At 37.3% G+C, this 26741-nt stretch overlaps 1 protein-coding gene across 1 annotated transcript in view; it reads left to right on the top strand.

The window, feature by feature from the left end:
- The window catches only part of COL19A1 (collagen type XIX alpha 1 chain), a 341639-nt gene that overhangs the window by 258741 nt on the left and 56157 nt on the right, over nucleotides 1–26741 (top strand). Inside the window, exons 17-32 of the mRNA XM_058669675.1 lie at nucleotides 4209–4244; nucleotides 5402–5437; nucleotides 5530–5583; nucleotides 6246–6299; nucleotides 7652–7705; nucleotides 8696–8785; nucleotides 9860–9904; nucleotides 10007–10084; nucleotides 13228–13263; nucleotides 13375–13428; nucleotides 13525–13578; nucleotides 14960–15001; nucleotides 19852–19956; nucleotides 20037–20090; nucleotides 20347–20400; nucleotides 25494–25547. Of these exons, the coding sequence (XP_058525658.1) occupies nucleotides 4209–4244; nucleotides 5402–5437; nucleotides 5530–5583; nucleotides 6246–6299; nucleotides 7652–7705; nucleotides 8696–8785; nucleotides 9860–9904; nucleotides 10007–10084; nucleotides 13228–13263; nucleotides 13375–13428; nucleotides 13525–13578; nucleotides 14960–15001; nucleotides 19852–19956; nucleotides 20037–20090; nucleotides 20347–20400; nucleotides 25494–25547 (900 nt within the window). The remainder of the gene's footprint in view (nucleotides 1–4208; nucleotides 4245–5401; nucleotides 5438–5529; nucleotides 5584–6245; nucleotides 6300–7651; nucleotides 7706–8695; nucleotides 8786–9859; nucleotides 9905–10006; nucleotides 10085–13227; nucleotides 13264–13374; nucleotides 13429–13524; nucleotides 13579–14959; nucleotides 15002–19851; nucleotides 19957–20036; nucleotides 20091–20346; nucleotides 20401–25493; nucleotides 25548–26741) is intronic.

Raw genomic sequence — 26741 nt, 5'->3', positions numbered from 1 at the left:
ATCTGCCCACTCATGCCATCCATCCCACTCTTACCATCACTATGTAGGAGAGTTAATCTTCACTATTCCCGTAGCAAGACTAAACAATGGCCCCCACTTTCTGCAGTTCCTATGTAGTGCTTGGAGAATTTGAAGGAAGCTTTAGTAAGATTCTGCTGGAAAAGCAGGAAATTACAGAGCAGGAAAGAGAAAAGTTCACTGAACATTTCTATTCTAATTCAGGTCTGGGGTGGGGCCTGAGCATCTGCAGTTATTACAGGCTCTCAAGATGCAGGTACTGCCGGTCTAGGAACCATACTTAGAGTAGCAAAGGCGGGAGGACTTCACAGTGTCAGTGATGAAAGATCTTTTCCCTCCTTAAGGGATCTCCCTAGGTTTCTGGCTACCAATGTTCAAGAGCAGCCTTCCACCCCATGAAGACTGCATTTAACGCTCTTTTCCTGATGAAGAAAAATTTAGGTTCAAGAATCAAGATGGCAGAATAGGGTAAGAACACATTTAAACAGAGATGTATCATCCAGGATGAAACAGAGAAGTCACATTCCAGGAAATAGGAGAAGACAGGCTGATGGCAGAATGGCACCTGACAACTAACAGACAGAAAAGCAGCAGAGATAACAGAGTGGTGTTGCAGTGACCAAATAGGCTAATGGCAGCCAGCAAGTGACAAACACCTCCACCAGTGGCCAGAGCTCCACAAGCAGCCAGGTGGGAAGGAGAGTTCACTGGGAGCTCAGGAGGTGACACAGCTTAGAAACCTGCCCTAAAGAAAAGAATTTGCTAACCAGAAGTACAGTGACCAAGAGCAAAAGAAGAGACAGGAATGATGAATAATACTTAAGACATCCCTGCAAAGGAGCAAAAGCCTTTGACAGTCTCAGAGTTAACAGAGAAATATATTGAGAAAATGGGGATACAGAATTCAGAAAAGTCGTTATAAAGCTTGTTATCAACAATGATAAGATATAAAAGTTCAAGGAATTTAAGGAATATGCTACAGAGGAAATTGCAACACTGAAACAAAATCAAGGCCAAATTATTGGAAACAAAGGATGCAGTAGGGCAAATTAAAAATTCAGTGAAAATCTCAATAATAGAATAAAGGAGGTAGAAGAAAAATCTCAGAATTGGAAGATATTTCTTGTCACAATGGAGAAACAAAAAGCTGGAAGCAGAGCTGGGTCAAACTAAAAAAAAAGGTAAGAATTAAGAGACACTATTAAAAGGCCAAATATAAGAGTTTTGGGAATTTCAGAGGTGCAGAAAAAGAAGCTGAATTTAGAAGTATATTTAATGGCATAATAAAAGAAAACTCCTCTACTCTGGAGAAAGAACTGGGAAACAACATTCAGGAGGGGCACAGAGCTCTCAACAGAGTTGAGCAAAAGTGATCTTCACCATGACACATTATAATCAAGCTCTCTTCAATTGAACATAAGGAAAAGATCCTGAAATGTGCACGTGAAAAAAATCAATTTACATATAAGGAAATGCCAATCAGAGTTACAGCTGACCTCTCACAGGAAACCTTACAGGCCAGAAAAGAATGGAGCGATGTATTCCAGAATGTAAAAGGAAAAAAATTGTCAGCCCAGAATAACTTACCCAGCAAAGCATTCCTTTGTCTTTGAAATGAAATAAAATTCTTCCACAGTAAAGAAAAGTTAAAAGAATATGCCTCTTCCAGTCCTGCCCCACAAATGATACTTCAAAGATATTCTCATGACAGAAAAAGGGAGTAGCTAAAAGCAAATGTGAAGAACATCCCAGTAAAATAAGAATGGAAGGCTAAATCAATTAATAATCCATTGCTAAAATAACAAGACCAAATTATCACCTATTCATATTAACCCTGAATGTAAAAGGCTTAAACCCATCAATCAAATGTCATGAATTAGTAAACTGGATTAACAAAAACCACCTATCTTACCTATGGGAGATGCGTCTCACCAACAAAGATCAGCAGAAGCTATAACTAATGGATTTTGATGTTTTGTTTTTATTTTCTTTTCTTCAAAAGCAGGATTTCTCCTCATTAAGTTCACTGATTCATAGGTCATGCTGCAGTATCATTTTCTTCAAGAAGATTCTTGATTTTCATTTCTTTAGTGACACATTAGTCCTTCAGTAGCATGTCAGCTATAGTAAATTTCTATCTTTCTTGCTGTTGATTTTGTTTTGTGGCTTTTCATTTAAGGTGATGTTTAGTAACTGTATAATGGAGACTATCATATTCAGATGTGAGGATATAATACAGTATGCATCTCTATTTCCAGATCAAAGATAGACTCCCAATGAAACTGTTACGTCTTGACAATACGATGCTGGATATAGTGTCCATGCTCCATATTATAGGAAAATAGAGGGGCAGGGAGGGAATTTGAGGAGGGGTTAAGGGAAAACCCAGAGCATACGGAACTGTATCATAAAATAATAATAATTTTTAAATGGGGGAAGTACATTAATTTAACCATGCAAAAAAGAAAATAAAACTTCCAGAAAAAATAAGAGAAAAAAAATTTCTTTTTTCTAACTCCATCTAAATCCATAAATTATTTCACCCTCCTAAATTTCTTTGCCTACTTTCCTCCCCAATGCCTCGCATTAAATTCTTTTGACATTATACACAGAATGGTTTAGCTCTTTGTATTCTTGATCTCTCTATCACAGAACAGAATCTAGTCTTGATTTTGCATAGTAACCACAGGTCCAGGGTCTTCATCCAAAATTGAACCATGAACCTCCAATCCTGAATGGTCAGTTTCAAATTATAGCATGTCCCGCAGTTCTGAACATTTGAGTTATGGCTGGATGTGTAACTCATCCAATCTGAAACATTCTTAAGAGATCATGTGTCTGAAACCCTTGGTTTTACAGATTAGAAAACGGAGACCAAAACAGGTTAAGTGATGGCCTGCCCAATAGCCTTTGGTGCTGATTGAATGTCTGAATACCGCATGTCTAACACCGAGGCTCTTGGTTTTTGTTTTTGTTTATTTTCTTTTAAAGCCAGTTACTTTAGTCAGTTCTGTTTTTGAGCTTGACAGCAGTTCTATAAACAATCAATGATATGAGTAGTGTAGTGTAAGCAAAAACAGACTCCTACCTAATTAAAACGGTTTCCTATGTTGAAGAAATAAACAGCTTTTTAATGAAGCCTGAAAAGCAAGAATATAAATAAACCCCCAATCCAATGTATAGAAATTGACAATGCTCAAAGATATAATTATGATGGACAGTCATAGGATAAAATAGTATAGACCAGGTTATATTAGACATCTGATTAACCCCGAAATTTCTATGGTGTAAAGAAAGGTTCTCTCTTACTCGAGCTGCATGTCTAGTTGAGTTCAGTTGAGGGGGGTGGGTGTTCTCACCACACTACATAGTTGCCCCACTGATGACCACCAGGTAACTGTGCTTTTTATCAGTCACCTTCCCAATCACCACCACAGGGAGGGTATTGGAAAACTTGGAAGGGGGTTCTAACTGCCTGGGCCACACTGGCTCACATTTCGTTGTCAACTCCAGCTGCATGACCCTTTGCATCTGCAAGGGAACTGGGACCAATAAGAGAGGGGAAGGTAAGCCTTTTAGTGTGAGTGCAAGCTGAAGCTTCCAGGTTGTGGTAATAGTAAAATATAGGCAGTGGGGAGAATGTTAGTTAATAATAATTTGGAGTGTCATGAACCCAACAAGAACCATTATCAATTTCACACACCTGAACTCTTATTCATGTAGTGTTTAACCTTTTATAGTCATTTTGATTAAAATAAAAATAAAAATTCAAAAAAATTTAGGATAATTATGTTTATTTATTAAAATGATCCAGTTGGAGTACTTGAGACAAATGCTTTTCCATTCCATTTTGCCATTACTCTCTTGTCTCCAGGAAAACCAGACCATGGAGAGTTTGGTCTTGGGAATCCAATGTGTTAGCCTCTCACAAATTTTCTGTGTGGTGTTAGAATGACTAGTTTGTGTCTCCATTGGGAATACAAAGGTGTTTTACAATGAATTCTCTCATGCGTCTTTTGAGATGTGTTTTTTTGAGCTACAAGATTTTATGACATTCTAAATCATTCTAGAAATTTGTTTGCATTGGAGACCTGATTTTAACCAGCAGACTTCATCCATTTCTAGATTTTAAGACTTTATTTCTGAAAGTATTTATAATTGATTCTGATTTTTCCTACTAATTTTCCTAGGGGGAGCCTTTTCCAAAAGGTGAAAAGGGTGATAAAGTAAGTAGGTGTTTCATCACTATCTTGGGTTTTCTACTTCATTGATTTCTTTCTCCCTGATTTCTAATATGTTTGCTTTAGATCCAATAGATTTGATAAATACAAGCCACCTGAGCGTTCTGCTTTGTCTTCTGGGACTTTTGACTCTTTTATTGTGATACATTAAAAAATATTAAACCTTGTTAGAGTACAATCATGTGATGACCATCACATTTGTTTTCTTTAACATATTTTTTATTGATTGAGCATAGAAGCCATGAAAGGCATGTACTTAGAATAGGTAAGATAGAAAAAATTAAAATAGAAGATACAGCATTTTAAAAAAAAATTTAACTGACCCAAATGTCATTGAGCAAATATGAATAAGTCAGGAAAATAAGAAAAGCAAACTTGTGATAGCCAATATTGTCTTCCTCTGTATAATTTTTTTCTTTTTTCAGTAAGTACATATACCTAATAGTAGAATCAATAACTAATATCACCTTAAATTCTACTCTCCATCACACTTCAATGTATTATTTATGAAGATTTATACATTTATTTGAAAGGTGGAGTTAGGAAGAGAGAGAATGGGGGAAGGAGATTTACCTTCCACCTACTGGTTCACTCTCCAAATGGTTACAGTGGCCAGGGCTGGGCCAGGCAGAAGCTAGGAGTCCAGAGCATCAACTGAGTTCATGATCCCAGGTATTTGGGCCACCTTCCACTGCTTTCTCAAGCATATTAGCAGGGAGCTGTTTAGGAAGCAGAGCAGCTGGGACTCTAGCAGGTGCTCATGTATGATACTGGTATCACAGATGGCAGCTGAACCCATTGTACTATGACAGTGGCTCCTCAACTGCTAGTTTTAATTCTCTCTGATATGAAATTATTTGGTAGAAAATCACAGCATTGTCAGTTAAGTGGAGAACTCAGTGACTGCTAACAGAACATTGTGTTAAAAATGGACCTGGGAGAAGAACTATCATAAAGAAGGAAAATACTGTTTTAACTAATAAGTGCTTGAATCATGTCATACAGTGAACCGCTCTTGATTTCATCCTGTCTTATATAATCGCCCTTTTTATTGTGTGTTCTTTAGCGGACATCCAATTAAAGTGTCAAAGATGTTTATCTGAGTTTAATAAGTACCCATGTGGTGATTATTTTATTTACAGGGAGAACCTGGGATAGTAGGATCACAGGGAATGAAGGTAATGTGGCATTCTTGAAATTCGTCTCTAACCCTAATGAGATTTTGAACATGATGCTAACCTTTAACTTTCTTTCCCACTTCTGTGTTTAGGGAGAACCTGGAGATCCTGGTCCCCCCGGTTTAATAGGCAGCCCAGGACTAAAGGTATATGAGAAATAACTAAGGTACACCAGATAAAATGTGAAAACCATAGTCATTCTGTGTGAAACAAGATACTTTGATGTGCCTCTCATTTTCTTCATGAGTTCTCTCAAAGCCGTTTTCCTGTTTCCATGGTGATTTCCCCCCATTGGCTACATTTATTATACACATACTGGCTGTGCCATTTTGGTTCACAATAGCATTTTTAAACTCTATTTCAGAGCATATTCACAAAAGCATCCCTAAAAGCTCTGAGAGTAAACAATATGGGCTAAATGGATGTCCCCAAGCTGTATTGTTAAAAGGAATTCAGTTTCTGAACCAAAATTATACAGCCCTGTGAGGCTGGAGTTTCCAAGTGAGGTTCTTCACGAGTGGGTCATAAAAAAAAACCAGCAGCTTTGGAAAGGAATAGGAGAGATTAATATAAGGCATTCCTGGCCAGTGGGTAAGGTTGTTGTCCAGTTCTCATTAAATGAGAACATCTAGAAACTATCTTGGTAAAGCCTAAATTTTACACTTCAGCACTATCCAGAGAATGTGGAGCACTAGATAGTTTATTTTCCATAGATAAAGGTCACAAGATGTTTTAAAAATAGTAAAGCATAATGTCTCTGCTTTTTCTTTAATAGCGAAGTAATAACACACATCACCCTCTAATTTAGGGTCAGCATGGACCAGCAGGTGCTGTGGGGCCCAGAGGACCGCCAGGAGATGTTGTATGTATTGTATCTTTGATGTTTTGAATTGAAATAGAAACTAAGACATGTTTTAAACATCATCAGAACCTGTTCATAATAATTCAGTTATGCTCCATTTTCCAAAGACATGGCTCATTTCCATCACTAAAATCATGCCTAATGTCAGGGCTATGATGGGAAAGGCTAATCCCTTCGTGTATTTGTGTGAAGTCCTTTCGAGTATTATTATACATTTATCTTTGGATCGCAAATAAACTGAATTATCATTTTGGACATGCTTGTCAGTAGTGTAGCAAGAATAGAGGAGGTTGGAAACATCAAAACCAATCAGGAAAACCAAAAAAGAAAGCAAGTGTTTCTACATGGCTTTCTGTTCAAGTCTTCATCTAAGAAAAATACTCTTAAAGTGTATACTGTCTCCCAGCAAGTGCCGTACGAAAAGCAAATTTTTGATTCAAAGTATTTCTCTAAGACATTTAGAGGGAGATCTGGTGCGCTATCTCTCTCTGTCTCTCCCTCCCTCCTTCCCTCCTTCCCTCCTTCCCTTCCTCCCTTCCTCTCTCCCTCCCTCCCTCTCCATCTCTTTCTCCCTCCCCTGCTCTCTATGTAACACACACGCCCTATTTTAATGTGCTTTCTTACTTGTTTGTCCAGAACAGCTTTCTGTCCCTTGTATACAACCCTCCTGCATTTTGGAAAGTGGGGTGCTAAAAACCATCAGTCCACATGTAAGGAAAAAATAAGGAAAACGATTGGTTGTGACTTCTTGGAGACTAGTTAATGCTCAAATCTACAGGGATCTATTGGTCTGCATAAATACACTTCACAGTAGTTTGAGCAATTAGTTCACAGAGAAAAGCCCTCTATTCCTCCAGTTAATAGTCTACCACTGTACACCTAGTGAAGAAATCTTACAGAAAGAGAAAAAATGCTGGTGGCATAAGTAGAACCTCAAGATTCCTAAGAAATGAGATTAATTTGTAAGAAGAATAAAGAGAGAATTAAAGCAAAAGGAATGGAGACACTATTTCCAGAAACATAAAAATATATTCTCCTAGTTACCCATTATCATGACTCATGCTATGATGTTACCAACTATCAACTTTTCACTCCCTAATGCAATACCATGGATGGGGCATTTAATTCAATTCTTTATTTGGTGCTTTTTAATTTGGATCCAAATAATTTCACTTGAAATAAGAAGTAATGTATTTTCACTAATGTTTCCCCCTACCTAACAAAACAACAACCCACACCCTTCTAGACTATATGTTGAAATTCTGGACTCCTGATAAATATTCACAGATAGAAATGTTATTATAAATAGAAGCACTATACCATTGTTTTACCTTTACCTGTGAATTTTCCAGGGCTTGCCAGGAGAACACGGTATCCCAGGAAAACAAGGCGTTAAAGGAGAAAAGGTATCATTTATATTTTATTTATTTTGTATTCCAAGTGGTCAGGTAAGTGGAAGAGACAGGTTTCCTAACGGCATGCGGGAAGTTAAAGGACAGTACCAGCTTCAAGGGTTATACAGAGGACAGGGAGTCATCTATGATGTGAGCAGTATCTTCTGGAGTTGTACGCTGTGAAAGCCCTGTTTCTAACATGGAACCACTAAGTGACAAGATAAACTAATTCAGAGATAATGTTAGACCTCAGAGAGTTTATTGTGGGTTCAACTCTCAGTTCAGCACAGACTGAAGGAATCCCTTAATCTTGCATGACTTATTGCTGGGTATCTACATAGAAATAATATTATTGAGTCTTTGGAGAATAACAGTAAAAGCTGCATAGATTATCCCAAGAACTTTGTGAACAGATATTTCTTTTGTTCATGTCCTTACGCATATGCATGTATTTTGTGAATACTGCTACACTTAGTATAACGTAACTTACTAGAACAATATGAATTCAGTTAAGAAAATTAGAATAATACCCAAACGCAGGAATTAAACCCAAGGTTCATGTTGCTGGTTAAGATGCCCACAACCACATGGAGTACCTGGCTCCGGCCCTGGCTCTTGGCTCCAGCTTCCTACATATGCACACACTGGGAGGGGAGGATGTAATAGAAAGTCAAATAATTGGGTTCTTAATATCCACATGGGGGGTGAGTTCCTGGCTCTCCACTTGGGCCTGGCCATTGTGGAAGAATGAGCCAGTCAATGAGAGCTGGCTCATGCTGTGTGCTCACTTTCCTTCTTTCTCTAGCACTCAAAATACTAATTTTTTAGTAATACAGTGGCTAGCACATGAACACTCATTAAAATTATTACTGAAGGGAAGAAATGAACTAATGAGTCAAGTTTGACTGGCTATGATGACTTAAAACAGGGAGAGCTATTTCCCACCATGAAACTGCACAGGGAAGTAGCAGTCTCACCTTGGTTTTTTATTTTGCTTTGCAGGGAGATCCTGGTGGGATTGTAGGCCCTCCTGGACTTCCAGGTCCAAAAGGTGAGGCCGGACCTCCAGGGGAAAGTCTGCCAGGTGAACCAGTAAGTGCCAACTATTTTATAACCACTCTCCATGGAAATTCATTCATTACAATTATCAGTTCTCAGTTTCAGAGCACAGGTGCAGGAATAAATTTAGATCTGCAAAACAAGAAATGTCTGTTTTGTTCTTTAGGTCAGATAGAACCATTTGAAAGATTGTTATCAGTAAGGTCTCTCATCTTAAGAAAGTATGCATGCATACATTTTGCATATCACTTTGGAAGCACATAGCTTCACTGAACCTGTTCAGTGATTCCTCAGAGATCTGTGGGCCCTGCTAGTAAAGCACCCCAGGTATAAACCGTAACCCCTCCTAGAATGCTATCTGAAGACAGAAATCCAGCCAGTAATGTGCCATAATGAGTTAAACCACTACGTGCAGCACCAGCATCCCACATGGGCACTGGTTCCAATCTAGTTCACTGCTAATGTGCCTGGAAAATCAATGGAAGACATCACAAGTGCTAGGGCCCCTGCTGGTGGCATGAGAACCTGGAAGGAGCTCAAAACTCTTGGCTCAACCTGGTCCAGTTCGAGATGTTACAGCCATTTGTGGAGGGAACCAACAGATGAAATCCATCAATCTCTCCTGCTCTGATTCTCCTCCCTGTAATTTACCTTTTAAATAAAGAATTAAAAAAAAACACTATCTGGAGTGTGCTTTGAAAGCGTTTGCAGATAACAGTGTAGGTTGTCATTTGCAGAGGACTTCTTATCTGGACTATTGCAGAGACAGAGAAAACTGCATTGTAGGAAAATTCTAAATAATATGCCTCTATCCATTGCATTTTTGCCTCATATCCTTTTTAAAATGCTCTATACTAACAAGTTATTAATAATAGTCCTCGATATTAGAAGCCTTGTTTCATTGGTTTAGAGTCTCCTGTATTTAAAAGTAATCATATAAAAATGAACCCTACTTAGATATGTTTCCTGTTCCTTATTCTCCTAAATAAAAAAGGTTTATTCAAGTAAAATAAGGCAATAGGATATATTTTTCAATTATGACTTCTAAGATGTTATTAGCCTTTACAGAAAAAGCAATGCATTCACTTTGTTTTTTATTTATTTTAGGGATTAGATGGAAAACCAGGAGCACCTGGTCCACGAGGGCCAAAGGTATGTATATATCATACTTAATTTTAAAAATAATTAACTAAATATAGTAGAAATGGTCTTGTTACTTAAACCTTGTCATAACAGAAGCATCTCATTTCTCAGGGTGAAAGGGGACTGCCAGGCGTCCATGGTTCACCAGGGGAAATAGGCCCACCAGGAGTAGGAATTCCAGGCCGAGCCGTAAGTGAAATTCAGTTATGTTCTCACAACCTTATTTATTCATGATAACACAAAATTCAGTGACAGATTTTACTAAGCAAAGAAAAAAGAGTCAGGGAGACAAATAAACATAGCCTATTCAGAAAGGATTGATGGGATTATGATTACATAGCTAAACACTGTCTGACTCCCATGTGCTGGTCCCAGATGCACTGGCTTTGGACTAGTAGCAGTCACTTTAATCCCTTATGTTCTACAGATTGATAAGCACAAGTGCATGTTTGCAACATAATAAGATACTATGTTTGGTATCAGGAATGTCCACATTACTGATTGTTTTTTAATTAAAATATGGTAAAAGGCTAATATTTAAAGTGACTATTTCCAACTATGAAGTAATGATAAGCACATGGAAAAACTGACCACCTTGATTTGATCAATGTGCATTGTGTGCCACCATACCTCATCAATATGAATAATTTTAAAACAAATCAACGATTGAAAATAAAGTAGTTGGAATAGGTATAAATGAAATGATACCAACAACCTATATGTGATATCTTTAACAAGAATAGATATTTTAATAGTTGAACCAAATAAAACCTTTTTAATATATGTATTAGCTAAAAAGACAAAATATAAAAAGTTTCTGGTAATAATTTAGTGTATACATACTTTCTGATTAAATAATAATCAGAGATGAAACTTTATTTTGTAAAAAAAAAATAGATTTTTACAAGAGAGATCCAAAAATCAAGTTATTTTAAAGACATTGATTTAGAAAGTCAGCCTGTTCACTGGAAAAACAACAGTGATTTTTTTTCCCTCCTATTTTCTTAGCACACCACACAATACTTCACTTCTGACACAAAATGTGTGGGTAATTTTTTCGGTATACATTTGTTCTCTAGCAGATACAACTAGGTGTCAATTCAATTCTGACCCTATCTACCTGGAGATAGTGTCATATTTACAGGTTAAGGACTCAGTCCTGTAGACTGACCCCTATTTCAGACACCAGTCACAAATCCGGCCCTCCAGAATTCTGATCAAAAAGCTGTAAACTGGGGGTTCCTGCGCCCACCGCCTTATGTTCTATTCATTTGATGATAGAATTCAGGAAAGGCTTTCTTCTATTGATTGATTTGTCATATTACTAGAAGAAGTCATCATTAAAGGCACAGGTAAATATTCATAAGAGGTACAGGGGATGAGATATTGAAATGTCTTGAACACCAGAGCTTCTGTCCCCAGGATTTTTGATCCTTGCATTTTTGCAATTTTTATGGAAGCTTCATATATGGTGATATGGTCAATTATTAACTCAATTTGAGCTCTTTTCCCATCTTTAGAGAATAAGGAGTAAGACTGAACATGTAAGATTTCCAACATGTGTTGAGCACTCTGGTCAGGAGCCTGCAGCCACAAGTCTACCCAGACTCACCTCATTAGAGCAAAATACACTGCCATCACAGGAAACTTTAAGTTACAAACCAAATATTAGAGCAGAAGTTTCCCCCCATTACCCTTATTGCTAACAACAACAACAACAAAATTACATGACATTTAGGAGTTCTGTACCAGAAACTACGGGCAGAGACCAAGTATGCTTATATATTTCTAATTATATCACAATACTACAGCCTTGTGTTGAAATTATTACGATAATTTAAAGTAAGTACAATTAGTGAATAGTGATTTTGGATAGGACTGTTGTTTGCTTGCTTAGGGCAAGAGTTTTAGTCTGTTTTCTGTTGCTGTAATAGGGTATCTAGGGCTGGGTTTTAAGGCTGAGTAGTTTATTGAGTTCATCAATTCAGAGTCTGAGAAGTCCAAGAGCAGGTACACTGGCATCTGGTGAGGATCTTCCTACTCCATCATTACCTGGGGCACAGTGTACATGGAAAGACAGAACAAGTTGGCCAGAGGAGGTGTCTCTTACCACCCCTTCATTCATGACCTCATGCATCCTGATTACCCTCCAAAAGCCCTCACCTCCACATACCAATTAGCATCTAGCTTTGGGAAATACATTTCTGACACATGAACATTCAAACCTTAGCAGCATAAAAGACTATTGAGATAGAAAAATTCAACCAAGTTTTAGAAGTTATATCAAAAATGTGTTAAAGAAGTGATTAGGTTGAAAAGAAAAAAAGTCACTTGGGGATCAGCATAGATAGAAAGGGAGCAGGAAACTTTGACAGAAACAACGGTATGAATGTTTAGACATAAAAGGAAAAGCCTGGTGCCATGGCCAAATGGCTAAATCCTCACCTTCCAAGTGCTGGGATCCCATATGGGTGCCAGCTACTTCACTTCCCATCCAGCTCCTGGTTTGTAGCTTGAGAGAACAGTAGGGCATAACCCAAAGCTTTGGGACCCTGCCCCCACATGGGAGACCTGGAAGAAGCTCCTGGTCCCTGGCTTTGGATCAGTTTAGCTCCAGCCATTGTGGTCACTTGGAGAGTGAACCAATGGACAGAAGATCTTTCTGTCTCTCCTTCTCTCTGTGAACCTGCTTTCCCAATAAAAATAATAATTATATCTTTTAAATAAAAGGAAAAGTCAATGAACTGCTTACGTCACCCACTGAGAAACTAAATCTTTACTTAGACTGTAAATTCCTTATTCAGTGATTCATGGTATGTACTGGAGATAGGACTAATGCCATTGGGTTCTCTGATCATATCCTAACTTCATTTTAGTTATCCCATCATATTTTACAAAAGTGGAAAATTATAACTTCTGGATGTTTTAATTCCTACTCCTGTTCCTGAACACTGCTTCTAGCTATTTCTTCAAAGAGAGAAATGTCTCCAGGTAGACAGAAGAAAGGATTCCCTGAGCCAGCCAGTTACCCATATGGCCAATGACTTTCTAACAGATAGAATTGGATTGTATTGTTTGTGCATATGTGATTGTTCAACAGCAGACGATGGAAATGAGAGAGCTATTCCAAGTATCTGATTAAAGTTACACTGATGTTTCTAACAACTGGTGGAATGTTTATTTATCACTACTCAAAGTGTTGACCAACTTTGCAAAGAGTTTTCAGAGTATGCATGGTTGTTTTACTACTAGGCACTTAACTTTTCATTTCATTTGAATTAGTTATGGACATTCAAGATGGAATTCTGAATATTCAATCTCATTTTACTCAGGGCTCCCAAGGACCAGTTGGAGAACCAGGTATCCAGGTAAGCTACCAAACTCATTTAGCTCAACAAATGCAGCTTGTAGATTTAGAGTAAATTATCCACTGAAAGACTGTCATATAAGTTTCTCTTTTTATTTTCCTAATTTTCCAGGGTCCTCGAGGTCTCCCTGGATTGCCAGGAACTCCAGGGACACCAGGAAATGATGTAAGGTCTTTCTTTATCTACTTCTGCCACTGCTCCCATTTTAATCTGCACCTGTTTAAACTTGCAAAGATTTCAACCTGATCCCTCTGTTTTCAGGGAGCACCAGGGAGAGATGGAAAACCAGGCCTGCCAGGCCCCCCAGGTGACCCTGTATGTAAACAGACTTTACCTAATTTATGTATGTTTAATGCACCCATGAATCAAATAGCCTACCAAGCAAGTTTTGCTGTCCAAACTAATTAGAATGCTCAGTGACTGCTTGGTGGTTTTGTTTATCCCTACTCTTTTGTGGAGAGAAAAATTCAAGCTGGGTCAGCATTTTTGTGCATGTGATGAATACTTATTTCCTCAGGGTATAATTCAACTGTACAGTTTTGCCCCAAGCTGAGCCTTAGCATATAATGTCTCAATCCCATGGAAAATTGAGATAAAATATATTGCCACAATTTCCATTTTGTCTAACACTGGTGACTAAAGGAATTGCATTCTTCTAAATGAGAGTTTGCAGATAAGTTACCTACAGTATGGTGCATATGCATTGATTCTGTTGCTTTAAAATGCTAATATGATTCAAATATAAAAACTGGCTCAAGCCGATTTTCAAGAAAAAAGAAGGGGTTTAGGCACTAAATGTATGTTCCAGCATTTTATTTGAGATTAGACCTTTCTTTGAGCAACATTGAAATCCGTTTAAATTGTTTCAGAGTTGGCAATTACAGTTTGAAAGAGCATATGGTACATGACATTGTATTAAGAATTTTGTAAATTAACTTCCCAATCTGGCCTCTCAGTTCAAAACATCGCCAATTCTTGCTGCTTCCCACGCTGTTCAGGCCTTGTGTGACATGATAAGCTGTGTGCAGAGAATATTTTGGCCTTACTAACTCCACCACCGAGTAAATCATATGTGCATCTTCTGGGATTCTTATAAAATGTTACTTGGGTTAACTGAATGTTTCCATGCAAGGACTTTTTAAGACACATGGCAACAATGACCCAGGCTCCTTCAGTGTCTGCATCATCTCCATCCCTTAAACCAAATTTAACCTCTTTTGATCTTCTGAAAGAAATAACTTCAAAGCAAACTCATCCCTGTATTTTTCATTTTTCTCAACAGCCTGATAATGTGCTTGGCAAAGGAGAGTTTTCCTTAGAGTAAATGATTCATCTCTGTGTATTATTAAAGCCAATAATGTACTAAGCATAGAATGAAAAGTTACCATGAAAATACAAAAATGCAAAATCCGAACAAGGATCTGTGTGCATTTGCATGTTCACAGAAGAATGTGAATATTTCTGACACACTTCAGAAGAAGATGGAGTATTTCTGGAAAGTAACTGAATTCTCATAGTGCCATGTGTGGGTTTTGATGTGACAATGAATCTGTCAGTGACGCCCTGGGATGCCCCGTATGCCAAATCTCAAATGGCACAGCATTTTCAAGAAAAATAACCATGTCCTATTCTATGTTTTCATTGTGTCATTTTGCTTTATGTGTAAGTCCATCTATTATTTTCTTCTTAACTGCAGATTGCACTTCCTCTCTTGGGAGACATTGGTGCCTTGCTCAAGGTACTGTGCTATCTGTAAGAAATTTTGTGTTAATTTCCAGGATAAGAATCAGAAAGAAAGTCTTTGCCAGAGGTTGCACTTAATGCTGTAGGTTGAACTAGATCTTATTTTTAAATGGCAAGATATGAAAAAGGTATATGTACATTCAAATATCTTGTTCCATTGTTACTAATCCCTCCTTCACTGCTATGTCCGACCGCCTCCATAAAGGCTACTTTACAGGCTGAATTTTTATGTGACAAGAACCAAAAATTGCCCTAAAACCTGTTAGTCCACTAAATACAAATTACCTCTTTGGAGAAGTCATTGAGTACAGTGTTAAAGCCACAACTTCAGATGCTTTTGTACCAAGTCAGAGTCCCTACAGTTGAGCTCCACCACTTAAAAATACATACATACATACATACTTGAAAGGCAGAGTTAGAGGGGTAGGGAGGCAAGAAGTAGGATCTTCCATCCTTTGTTTCACCTCCAAATGGCTGCAACACTCAGGGCTGGGCCAGAGAGAAGCTAGGGACCTAGAATTTCTTCTTGGTCTCCCATGAATGTAGCAGAGGCCCAGACACTTGGACCATCTTTCATTCCTTTCCCAAGTCCATTAGCAAAAAGCATAATCAAAAGTAGAGCAGTTGGAACTTGTACCAGAGTTCACATTGGATATAGGGTGTTGTATGTAGGCTGAGACTCAACCTGCTGCACCAAAATGCCAGCAGCCTAACTCTGCTTCTGGTCCAGCTTTTCTACTAGTGACCCAGCAGATGATGCTCAAGTGCTGGGTCCCTGCCACACATGAATGAAATCTGGGAGCAACTCCACATTCCTGGCTTCAGCCTGGCCCAGCCCTGGTTGTTAGGGGCATTGGGCATTGGGGAATAGACCAGTGGATGCAGGCTTGTTCTCTCTTTCGTCTGTCTCTCTCTCTCTCCCTGCTGCCCCCCCCACCTTTTCAAATACATCGATTATTATTTACAACTTTAGTCCATACTCCTGAGGAATAGTATGGATTTTCGAAGTATGTCAGTGTAAAAAGTAGAAAAAAAGAAAATGAAAAAAAAGGAAAATAGGTAGGAATACAGACAGGAGAGGAGGGCAGGATAAAAAGTGGCATCATGCTTCTAAATTTGCTTTGTGAAATATGTGAAATTTGTTCACTTTTATAAACAAACGAATAGGGAAAATCATCCCTACTTCTCATCTATGGCATGCAACATTAATCCTGTCAATATCTGTATCTGATATTTCCCTCTATTTTTTTTGTAAAAGAGTGGGGAAAAACTGATAATGGGATATCAGTCAAGTTTGTGTGGCATTTGTAGACTGAGCAACCCAGTACTCACACTTCATGTGTTTTATCTGTTTATGAGTGGACAGTGCATGTGCAAAGCACCTTAAACTATAGTTATGTATATGTTCTTTAAATTTTATTCCTAGTATTTTGTCCAAGGATTTGCACAGCACACAGCAGGAAGGATGTAGAAATACATGTTGAGTTGAATCAAGAAATTCAATAGTTCTAGTCTGTGGGTGATTAGAGTTCTGAGAAAAGATAATTAATGTATATATGAGTGTAAGTGTAAAAATATAAGTATTTAAAAGACCTTCTAATGGCTCATTTTTTCCTAAGCCAGAAAAGAATATCTGTAGGATCCCCAGGAAGATTTAGTTGTTCAACTTCAGTTACTTTACTTACTTCACTGCATTTAATCTTCATGGTATTCCATTCTCATTCCATAGATGAGAGTTGTAGAGTTCTCCCATATTTGATAAGTGTAACATTAATATAGCACAAAACAGATATTAAGTCCTGGCTTATTCACAAGGTCAATTCTTTGAAAACAGCAGCACTGTAGGAATCATATCATCCAGTATAGTTATAGTTCTTTAGATCCAAAATTTACACAGTCAGCTGAAATAGATATCGTGATAAAACATGAGATGGCTCAGAGAACAGGCTAAGAAACATGGATACGCTCTGACAAAAAGAAAAGGAAGAACTCCAGAGGCACATGGAATGGAAGTCCCGACATGCCATCAGGTACTCTGTTCTTGTTGGTCTCAGCATCAACTTACTAAGGATCTGAATCCTTAGTAAGGATTGGTGAGAATCACTTAAAACACCTTGACTGATGAGTATGAAAACCATACTGGAGGGAGAATGTGCAGCTTCCCAAAACAAAATCTAAATACAAGATTTGCATTGTGTATTGGTCTGTCAGCCCAAAGCTAAAATTTTTAAACTGAATCCCCGACCTGTTACCCTACACATACAGCACCCATCTGCCATGAGTCATTCACCAATTTGTCGTCATGTTTTATGTTAAAAAAAAAAACTTGATTTATGTAAGGGGAACAGATTTCATGTATTTAGTAGGTAACATTTAAGAGCATAACGATACTTCCCAACCTACCTTCCTTCCTGCCCTTCTTCATTCTTACCCACCCTAGTCCCTACTGTCTTATTTTTTAATTTTAATTTTTATAAATTTATACTTTCAGTTTAGTTTATAATCACAAGCTTAATCCTCCATGAAATAAAGAGCTTAACAAGGAATAAATAGAAAAACTACTGCTCCTTGAGAGTATAGACAAGGGCTATAAAAATAATCAAATTTTAAAATGTCAGTTTCACTCATATACATCACATTTCTTGTACTTTGCATATTGGTTACTAGAAACCAGGGAAAACATGATATTTGTCTTTTGGGTCTAGCTTATTTCACTAGCATAATGGTCTCAAATTGCATGTATTTTATGGAAAGTAGTATTCCATTGTGGTTATATTTCAATTTCTTTATCTAGTCGTCAGTATGGAAATTCCTTAGAAATCAAATACCTTCTTCTACGTTAATCTGTGCTTCAAATCCTCTTTAAATGAGATGATGAGTCAGCTAACAATTGATATTTTTTTTCTTTTCATAAGGTAATTTGGACTCCCCCTTTCTCCCTCCCCCCAGAACCATATTGAAATCTAGCTTCTTTTAATTTACCTCTAATAAACTTGACTTAAATTAGGCTAGTGCCAAGATTCTTGGAAAATTCTATTGATGAATAATAACATTTATTATTTTTTTAGTAAAATCATCAAATGAAAAATTCTAAAATGTTGTGGTGTATTGATCTGCCAATGTGTTGCTCTATATTGTGTACCATGTTTGTATATCTATAGGTAATATCTTTCACACATTTTTTGGATCTGGATGGGCATCTTTGTAATTCTGCTAAATTCTCAGGCAATTCTCTGACTTCATTGTTTTTCAGAGGTTATCACTGATGGTTCTATAATTATATATGTACTTTAACACTCCTACCAGCATATTATCTTGTAAAATTATCCTGGTAGTAAATATAGTTTGAAAACTGCATGTTGTTCCAGTTCCATTCTATGTAGTCAAGCTTTAAGGAGGACAATCATGAAGAGAACTGTTGAATCCAGCATTTTTGAGACAACATGCCTCGGAACCTTTTCAAAACACAAAACTGTCTTCCAACAAGCACTGTTTTAGAAATCAGACTTGCATTTATATTGACTACATCAAAGATATTGATTAACCATGGGCTTTCTGGTCAACTTCTCATGAATGACATGCATACTGGCACCGCATCAAGATTAAAGATCCTTTCCTCTAGTGAAAAGGATAGAAGAAGAGAGGTTTCTATTGTCGTCTGTGAGTGGTTAAACTATTCCCCTCTCTAACCCCTATCATTGGCCCTTATTCCGTAACATTCTGGTGATGTTTTTATTCCAAAAATATATTTTTAAATGAACCTTTAGAATCTGGTATTGTGGGATTTCGCACCACTACCTTCATTGCCAGTCTCCCATATAGGTGCCAGTTCGAGGCCCAGTTGCTCCACTTCTGACCCCGCTCCCTGCTAATACACTGGGAAGGCAACAGAAGGCAGTCCAAGTGCTCGGGCCCCTGTGTCCATATGGCAGACCAAGAAGAAGCTGCTGGCTATACGCTTCTCTCTGGCCCAGAGCTGGCCATTTTAGCCATTTGGAAAGTGGATCAACAGAAGGAAGACCTCTGTCTCTCTTCCTCTCCCTCTTTCTGTCCTTTTCCACTCCCTCTCCTCTGTCTAACTCTGCCTTTCAAAATAAATAAAATAAATCATTTTAAATGAACCTTTATAGAGCTTTTAATGGACACCTTTTCCTTTAGTTCTATGATAGGATGTGTTTATCTCATGAGCTCAGATACTTGAATTCAAGTCATTCTAGATCAGATATAGGTTTTAGAGAAGGTAAGGGAAATGTGATTCCATTTAGATTTCTTATCTTTACTTGGGCTTGACAGAGGAGTTAAGTCCAAGTCATTCAAGTAATTATTTCTTAAATGAGTGTCTGCCTTCATTGACAAGTAAAATGTTAGTAAACTGCATGATCATTATACAATCAATTTTGTTCCCCAAAAGAGAAATATTTCCTTCATATTTTTCTTTCTTTGTCTTTCGGCAGTTCGCCATATTGGTTGTACACATTGTGTAATCTTGCTGGCTATTCCAAAATGTTATTCCTACCTCCCATTTTAAACATGTAGCTAAGCAATTGAAAATGTGTGTATGTACATGTCTTTATTTATTTGCAATTTTAACTCATGTATCATCAGACTTTTAAAAAACAAACCTCACAAACATAAACAAATGTTGTGGGTTAGCCTTCTAAATAATTTTTACTTCACATAGAGTAATGTCAAATCGGTTGAATTCCTGAAACACACAATTAAGTTAGATATTTTTGCATAACTCTTCTCTGACAAAAGCTAAAATAGAACTTCGCATCAGATCCGACCTCATTTCTACAGATGTCTTCACAAATCTGCCAGTAACCTTTTTGTTTGACTCTTCAGAACTTCTGTGGTAACTGCCAAGCCAACGTCCCTGGGCTGAAAAGCAGCACAGGAGAGGAAGGGGGCGCTGGCGAGCCTGGGAAGTACAATTCCATGGCACGTAAGGTAAGAAGGCCAGCTACACGCTTAAAGACCTGCTGCACACACAAGTGCATTGTCTCGATTCTTACTCCCATTTCCTCCAGGGTGACATAGGACCACGGGGCCCTCCAGGAATCCCGGGCAGAGAGGGACCCAAGGTAAGTTAGTCCCTCTGCTCCCTCCTCTGAGGGACCATCCAGGGTGAAAAGAAAAGGAAAAGCTTCGTTTTACCATATACTGCGTTTTATGTTTAGGGGGAATATGGGGTAAGGGACACCTACAAATGTCATTGCTTTGTTCCCTGACCTGTCCAGCCTAAGTATCCCAAGCATCCCACAGGATATTGGTTTCATTGTTCTGATAGTTAATGGTGCTATTGAGTGAGTGTACTAGCTGAATGTATTGTGTTTTTAGGGAAGCAAAGGAGAGCGTGGCTACCCTGGAATGCCTGGGGAGAAAGGCGATGAGGTAAAGGATTCTTTTCTGTTGATTCAGTCATACTGTTGGTTCTGCTTGCTTGACTCACCACAAGACAGACACCAGTTTTCCCATAGCTCACGCTGAATGCTGAGATCGGTAAGACGAGGTAGTCCTTTATCAACATTAGTACATTTTTAATAATAATACTGATACCATATCATGTCTATTACCAGATTTTTGAAGAAGGCACAAAGTTAATTATCAATTATGGTTTACCTGCTTTTATGTAGCAGATAAGAATTGCAGTTCTCTCAAGATAAATGTGAGGGAGGATTCTTGAAATACATTAAGGGATAGTTGAACAGCCAGCATAGGAATGAGACAACTGCACAAGTGAGCAGAACTTCCTTGAACACCACTGTAATGAGACACCAACCCCAGGACCTTGGTTTTTCTGAATCTGCTGAATTTCCACATTCTTGGGAGAAAATAGACAGAGGCATCTAACTGACCTATTTAGATCAGCGTTGAGGAAGGCTTTATTTTTGTTTTTTAAAGATTCATTCATTTTATTACAGCCAGATATACAGAGAGGAGGAGAGACAGAGAGGAACATCTTCCGTCCGATGATTCACTCCCCAAGTGGCCGCAATGGTCGGTGTTGCGCCGATCCGAAGCCGGGAACCAGGAATCTCTTCCGGGTCTCCCACATGGGTGCAGTGTCCCAATGCATTGGGCCGTCCTCGACTGCCTTCCCAGGCCACAAGCAGGGAGCTGGATGGGAAGTGGAGCTGCCGGGATTAGAACCGGCGCCCATATGGGATCCCGGGGCTTTCAAGGCGAGGACTTTAGCCACTAGGCCACGTCGCCGGGCCCTGAGGAAGGCTTTAAGTCAAATGTGTCTTTGAAGCTAATGCTATAATTTTCTGATTCAAAGCCACTGCGATACTCAAGATATCATTCTTATCCTGTATAATTCACATTAACTTTTAGAAAAACCAGTTAAAATGATGAATTGTTGTTAGTTTAAGTAGTGTTGCTACTAATAGATCTTAATGAAAGAAAGCCATCTGGCATGTATTATTAACCTTCATATAGTGCCGAAAATCATAATGGAAGAAAATAAGACACATTCCTCTAGTTGGAGTTGTATTTCACTTTGCAAATTATCATTGCATATTATTGTTTCTAGTTAGTAGGAATCCTATTCTAAAAAAAAAAAACCTCTGAGGCTTAGTTCCATGTCCAAAGTGACATTTGCGCTATCCACAAATAAAACATTAAAGGCATCTTATTTTCAGAATAAGTAAGAATTAATGAGCTTTGTTTCCTCAAGTTCCATAGGTTCCACTGAAGTACCAGCACAATAGCTCATTTTCATAGTACAACAGCTTTTAGCTGCCCAGGTTGATGAGGCAAGCTTTAGAGGCAATTGAGAAGATAATAACAACGATCAGGAAATAATTGGAATTCAGGTTTTTTGTAAGTGACTTGAAGTTAAATTCACTGGAAGTAAAATTGTATTGAGTTTTGCCAGTACTTAGTTCTCTTGAAGAACTGAAATCCCTTAATACCTCCCCACTATTTTAGTGTGCTTGCTCGTAGGTATACCTGATAGATTCTTTGATAGGGAACAGACAAAAGTTTTTTTGAAGACTTACTGCATGGAGATATTACAACAAATTCAGGTGTTTTTTCTGTTAAATCCTCACACCGCGAGAGTGATGTGAATAATCCGGAAGTAGTCTATTGACTCAGTTGTGTCTTTTGAGAGGAATAGTATAGTGCACTTTCATCTCTCAGGTAAATAAAAATTAGTAAATATACTGACTTCTGTTTAGACTCAGATACTATCTGAAATTATGATTTGTTGATTAGCAGAACGTTAACTAAGGACATATGCATTTCCAGTTGGCCAATAAAGTTCATTGTAATGTATGTGTATTACAGTGAATCTTACCAAAAGTCTCAGATGTCTAGTCTACTCTTAGTGGAAAAGATACAGAGGGATAGTTTCTGAAGACATCTAATGTTTACATCTTCAATCTAACCTAGTAATTCAACAAAAAGACAGGGAATCATTGCTCTTATAAAAGTAACATTATCTTCTTCAGGGTGTTTTCCACGAGTGTTTTTGCACAATTCAGAATAGCAGCTTCATTTTGTCTTGGATTTAGGCTTTTGGTTTTTATTAATTTTTTAATTTTCATTTTTCACAATACAGTTCCATAGGCACAGGAATTTCTCTTCTCACCCTCCCCATCCCTCCACCCTCACATACTACTTTGCCCCATATTATTACAATTATATAGTCCTTCATCGACAGTCAACTTGTAAATTGCTGATAGAATCCAATCCTACTATAATATTTCAGAACAATAGTTGATAAGTAGGATATGAAAAAATACTGTTAGCAATAGATCATAACCACAGCAAAGTAAATATTCCTAGCAAATCAAGTAGGCCTTAAAAATATCCGAGCAGGGAAGGAAATTGACTCTAGTGATCTCTGAATATTTATGCAATAAGTTTTCATTTGTATTTTAGTTTGGCATTCTATGCTAAATTGACTGTCCACTTTAATATGTATTTGTCTTCTTTAATGACCATCTTGTCTTCTGAAATTATCTTACTGCCCTTTATGTACCCAGAGTAACTTTTATCCTTACTGCAAAATTTTAGTTTGTTCATAGAAAGGCTGCCAAGATTTTTTTTTAATTTATGAACTGTGGTTTATATTAAAGTTTAATGTGGTCATCAAAGGTTAATGAGTCCCAAGTGTATAAATTATGTTACCTAGCAACTCACTCAGCATCTCTAGACTGATTCAGAGTTAAGACTTAACATAGCAAAAAGGGGATTCTCTCTTTCTCTCTCTTTCCTCTCTCTCTTTCTCTCACTCTCTCTCTATATATATATACATATGCATATATATGCAAATCTTATGTGCATACATATGGAACAAATATATATACGTATATATGCAAATCATATATGTACATGTGGAACAAATTTAATGGAAAAATAGATTTTTGAGATAAACATATGTTATAACATATAATTTCTAGCCATTTAAAAGTTCCATTACTACAGGAAATATTTCTCCTCACCGTTATAAAAGTACAAGCACATTAATGACAGATTAACAAGAAACGACGGTGTTCTGATGTATGTGGTTCACACAAGCACTCAAGCATGTATACACAAACACACAGCATTGCCAATGAGATTGATATAATTTTGAAGAAAGAACATGCCCACATACTTTAACACAAGATTTTAGCCCCCCAAAAAAACTTGCTAGATGAGGAATTTTAGAATGTGCGAGATGATTCTTATGTGTATTTATTCAAGTAATGTAAAGAAAAAGCTTGAAGTCATAAGTAATTCCATTTGACAGTGGAATCACAGGCCTGACAGAGTGTAGTTCTTGAGCCTACCGGGGCAAAGAACCATGATCTAGCCCTTGATCCTGAAGAACTCTCATAAGTAAATATGTAGTAATTTTATTATAGCGATTTTGCCTGATATTTCTAACATATAATAAACTCCTATCTCAAGAAAATAATTTTGTTGTAACAGCAGATGATTTTGTACTATAAGGAATTGGAAATCACAAGACATGTATGAAAAAAAAACCTAACTTATCTTTATTCCCATTGTCCAGGAAGGACTATTGAGAATGTTATTATGCACAATTCCATGACCCCAAAACCTATAAAACACTGGAAATATTCGCTACATTTGAAGTCAGTTCACTTGGTAGGAAAATATGACCTGAGCTCATGTAGAATGGGTCTATTTATCCGGCTCTGTCAGAATATCATGCTTTGCTACAGAAATGTTTGTGTATTTGTTGGTGCTGCTTCAAGCACCATCAGAACTATTACATAATATTTAGAATGTGCACTGTTACCTTTGTAAAAAAAAAAAATCTGGAATTCTGACACTAAGGACTCCAGATAAAACATTTATCTATTTGTTATAATAAAATAATAAAAATCTTCATCATTCAAGTTTTTTTAGGAAATACATCGATAGCCATTTAAAAGTTTAAGCCCTGCATTAGTAGTATTTTGACTTTTGTTTTTCAATGTTATCCAAGTTTTCTAAAATAGCATTTTAATACTTGAAAATGTTTCATGTTTTGAATTCTGTGTCATCTGTTTAATGCTGTGTTGTTGGTACCACTTAATAGGGAATAAGATTGATTATAGAAGTTACTGCTTAATCTTGCTGATTCTTCCTTGATATATAAGCATATCAACTTTTTAAATTCTATCCCATAAAACTGGAATTATTCCATAATTCTGTGCAGAAGAAGGCAGGCAAATCTATTTATTTTTATGGTGAAGCCACTAAAGGGATCTAAATTTAAAATCACCAATGAGCCTGAGCGACTAAACTAAATATTATGTCATGAAACATATTCCATTTTTCCATTACGTGAATGAAGCTGTAGCATCACTGTATATTTCTGGGATGGCATCCCGCCGGTCTGGGATGTGTATTTCCATGCTCTGGCAGTTCAGGGTTCTTAGTATAATGCTGCTACTGATGGGATGGCTCCATAAGAACAGAAATGTTGTATAAATCATCATGTAAATTAAATCAGGTTTGTAATAGATTTGATATAGAGGTATTTAGCTCATAATCCTTATTGTTTGAAAATGCTTATTTGTACAAATCATGATGCTTTTTTAAAGATTCATTTATTTTTATTAGAAAGGCAGATTTACAGAGAGAAGAAGAAACAGATCTTCCATCTGTTGGTTCACTCCCCAAGTGGCCACAGTGGCCAGAGCTAAGCTGATCAAAACCAGGGACCAAGAGCTTCTTCCAGGTCTCCAACATGGGTACAGGGTCCCAAGGCTTTTGACCATTGTCTGCTGCTTTCCTGGGCTACAAGCAGAGAGCTGGATGGGAAGTGGAGCAGCCAGGACATGAACAGGCACCCATATTGAGTCCTAGCACTTGCAAGGCAAGGATTTAGCCACTAGGCTATCATACAGGATCCCAAATCATGATTCTTGATTAGCTAAAATGAATGCTTAAAATTCAGTGATCAAGATATTTGAGTGACTAAAATAAATGTCTTATTTCCAGTGATACAACTTTATAATAAGATCTGTCTATCCTAGGGTCTTCAAGGAATTCCAGGCACTCCAGGTATTGCAGGCCCAACTGGACCCCCTGTAAGTATTTGTTAATATGATTGTGGTCACGGCTAATATCTGCTAGAATGACCCAAAGTGAATTAACATTTCTCATTACTCTGCTGAGGCTGTGCCTCTGTATGGATTGTCCAGCTGTTGCCTAGAAAAGTAGCCTTATCAACAACACATTTTCATTTAGAATTATTTAAGACTTCCAACATCCTGGAAACTTGTCATTTAGGATTCCAGCAGGCAAGAAAGCAATCTGTGATTAAGCTAGTCTATTTGAAATAGAAACTAGATATAAAAGAACTTTCTGCTTTTTACTTATATTTCTTTAGCCCCAATCTTTGAACAAGATACTCAGATAGCACAATAAATTGAGAATGTATTTCCTGAAGGTGAAAAATGAGCCAAGAATTACCATATTTAACTCATTTTTTTTACTTTGAACTAAAATATCCTTAATTTTAGTCAAGGCTTACACTGTCCCTCAAAGACATTACCACCGTATTGCATCTTTAATTACTCTTTTCCAAGGAGAGAACCTCTTTTTCCCCCAACCCTCCCCTGCCAAGCATTCTTTCTTTTTCCATCAGAATTCAATCCTAGAGTCACTAGATAACAGATAGGACACACAATAAAATTCAAATTTCAGATAAATATCTAATTTTTAATAAAAGTATGTTCCAACATACTATATTTTTATTTGCTAAATCTAGCAATTCAACTCATGCCTTAACTTATCCATCCCTTCCCTTCTTAGAATTTCCATTCAGACACTTTACTGCGCAAATGGCAATGCATTCTTATTGCTTATTAAATCACGAATTTTCCATAATAACAGTTTTATCATTTATGCTTCACCATAGTGTGTAGATAAATTATATGGCTTTAAATTTGAACGTTATTAAAAAGAGTTGTCATGGAAATCAGGGAAATTACAGTTCTCTTCCTAAAGGAGAATTAAAAATAAATTTTATTTTTCATTCATAAAATGCAGATCACATAAGTTAATATCACATTGTTAATTTTGCCATGTCTTGGAGTGTTTAAAATGTTGATCATTCCAAAATTATAGCTCATTTAGGAAGGCATAATGTTATGTAAATTACCATTTAAACAGCAAAGCTAGATTCTTAAATGTATCAAAAGGTTCCAATTAAGGTCATTAAATGTGGTTGGCCAAGGTGAAAAAGTGACCACAAATACAAATTTTACCCTTCTGAGGGC

Source organism: Ochotona princeps, chromosome 1 (assembly GCF_030435755.1).
Source record: "Ochotona princeps isolate mOchPri1 chromosome 1, mOchPri1.hap1, whole genome shotgun sequence".
Taxonomy (NCBI): domain Eukaryota; kingdom Metazoa; phylum Chordata; class Mammalia; order Lagomorpha; family Ochotonidae; genus Ochotona; species Ochotona princeps.
This window is presented reverse-complemented; position numbering and strand designations above follow the sequence as displayed.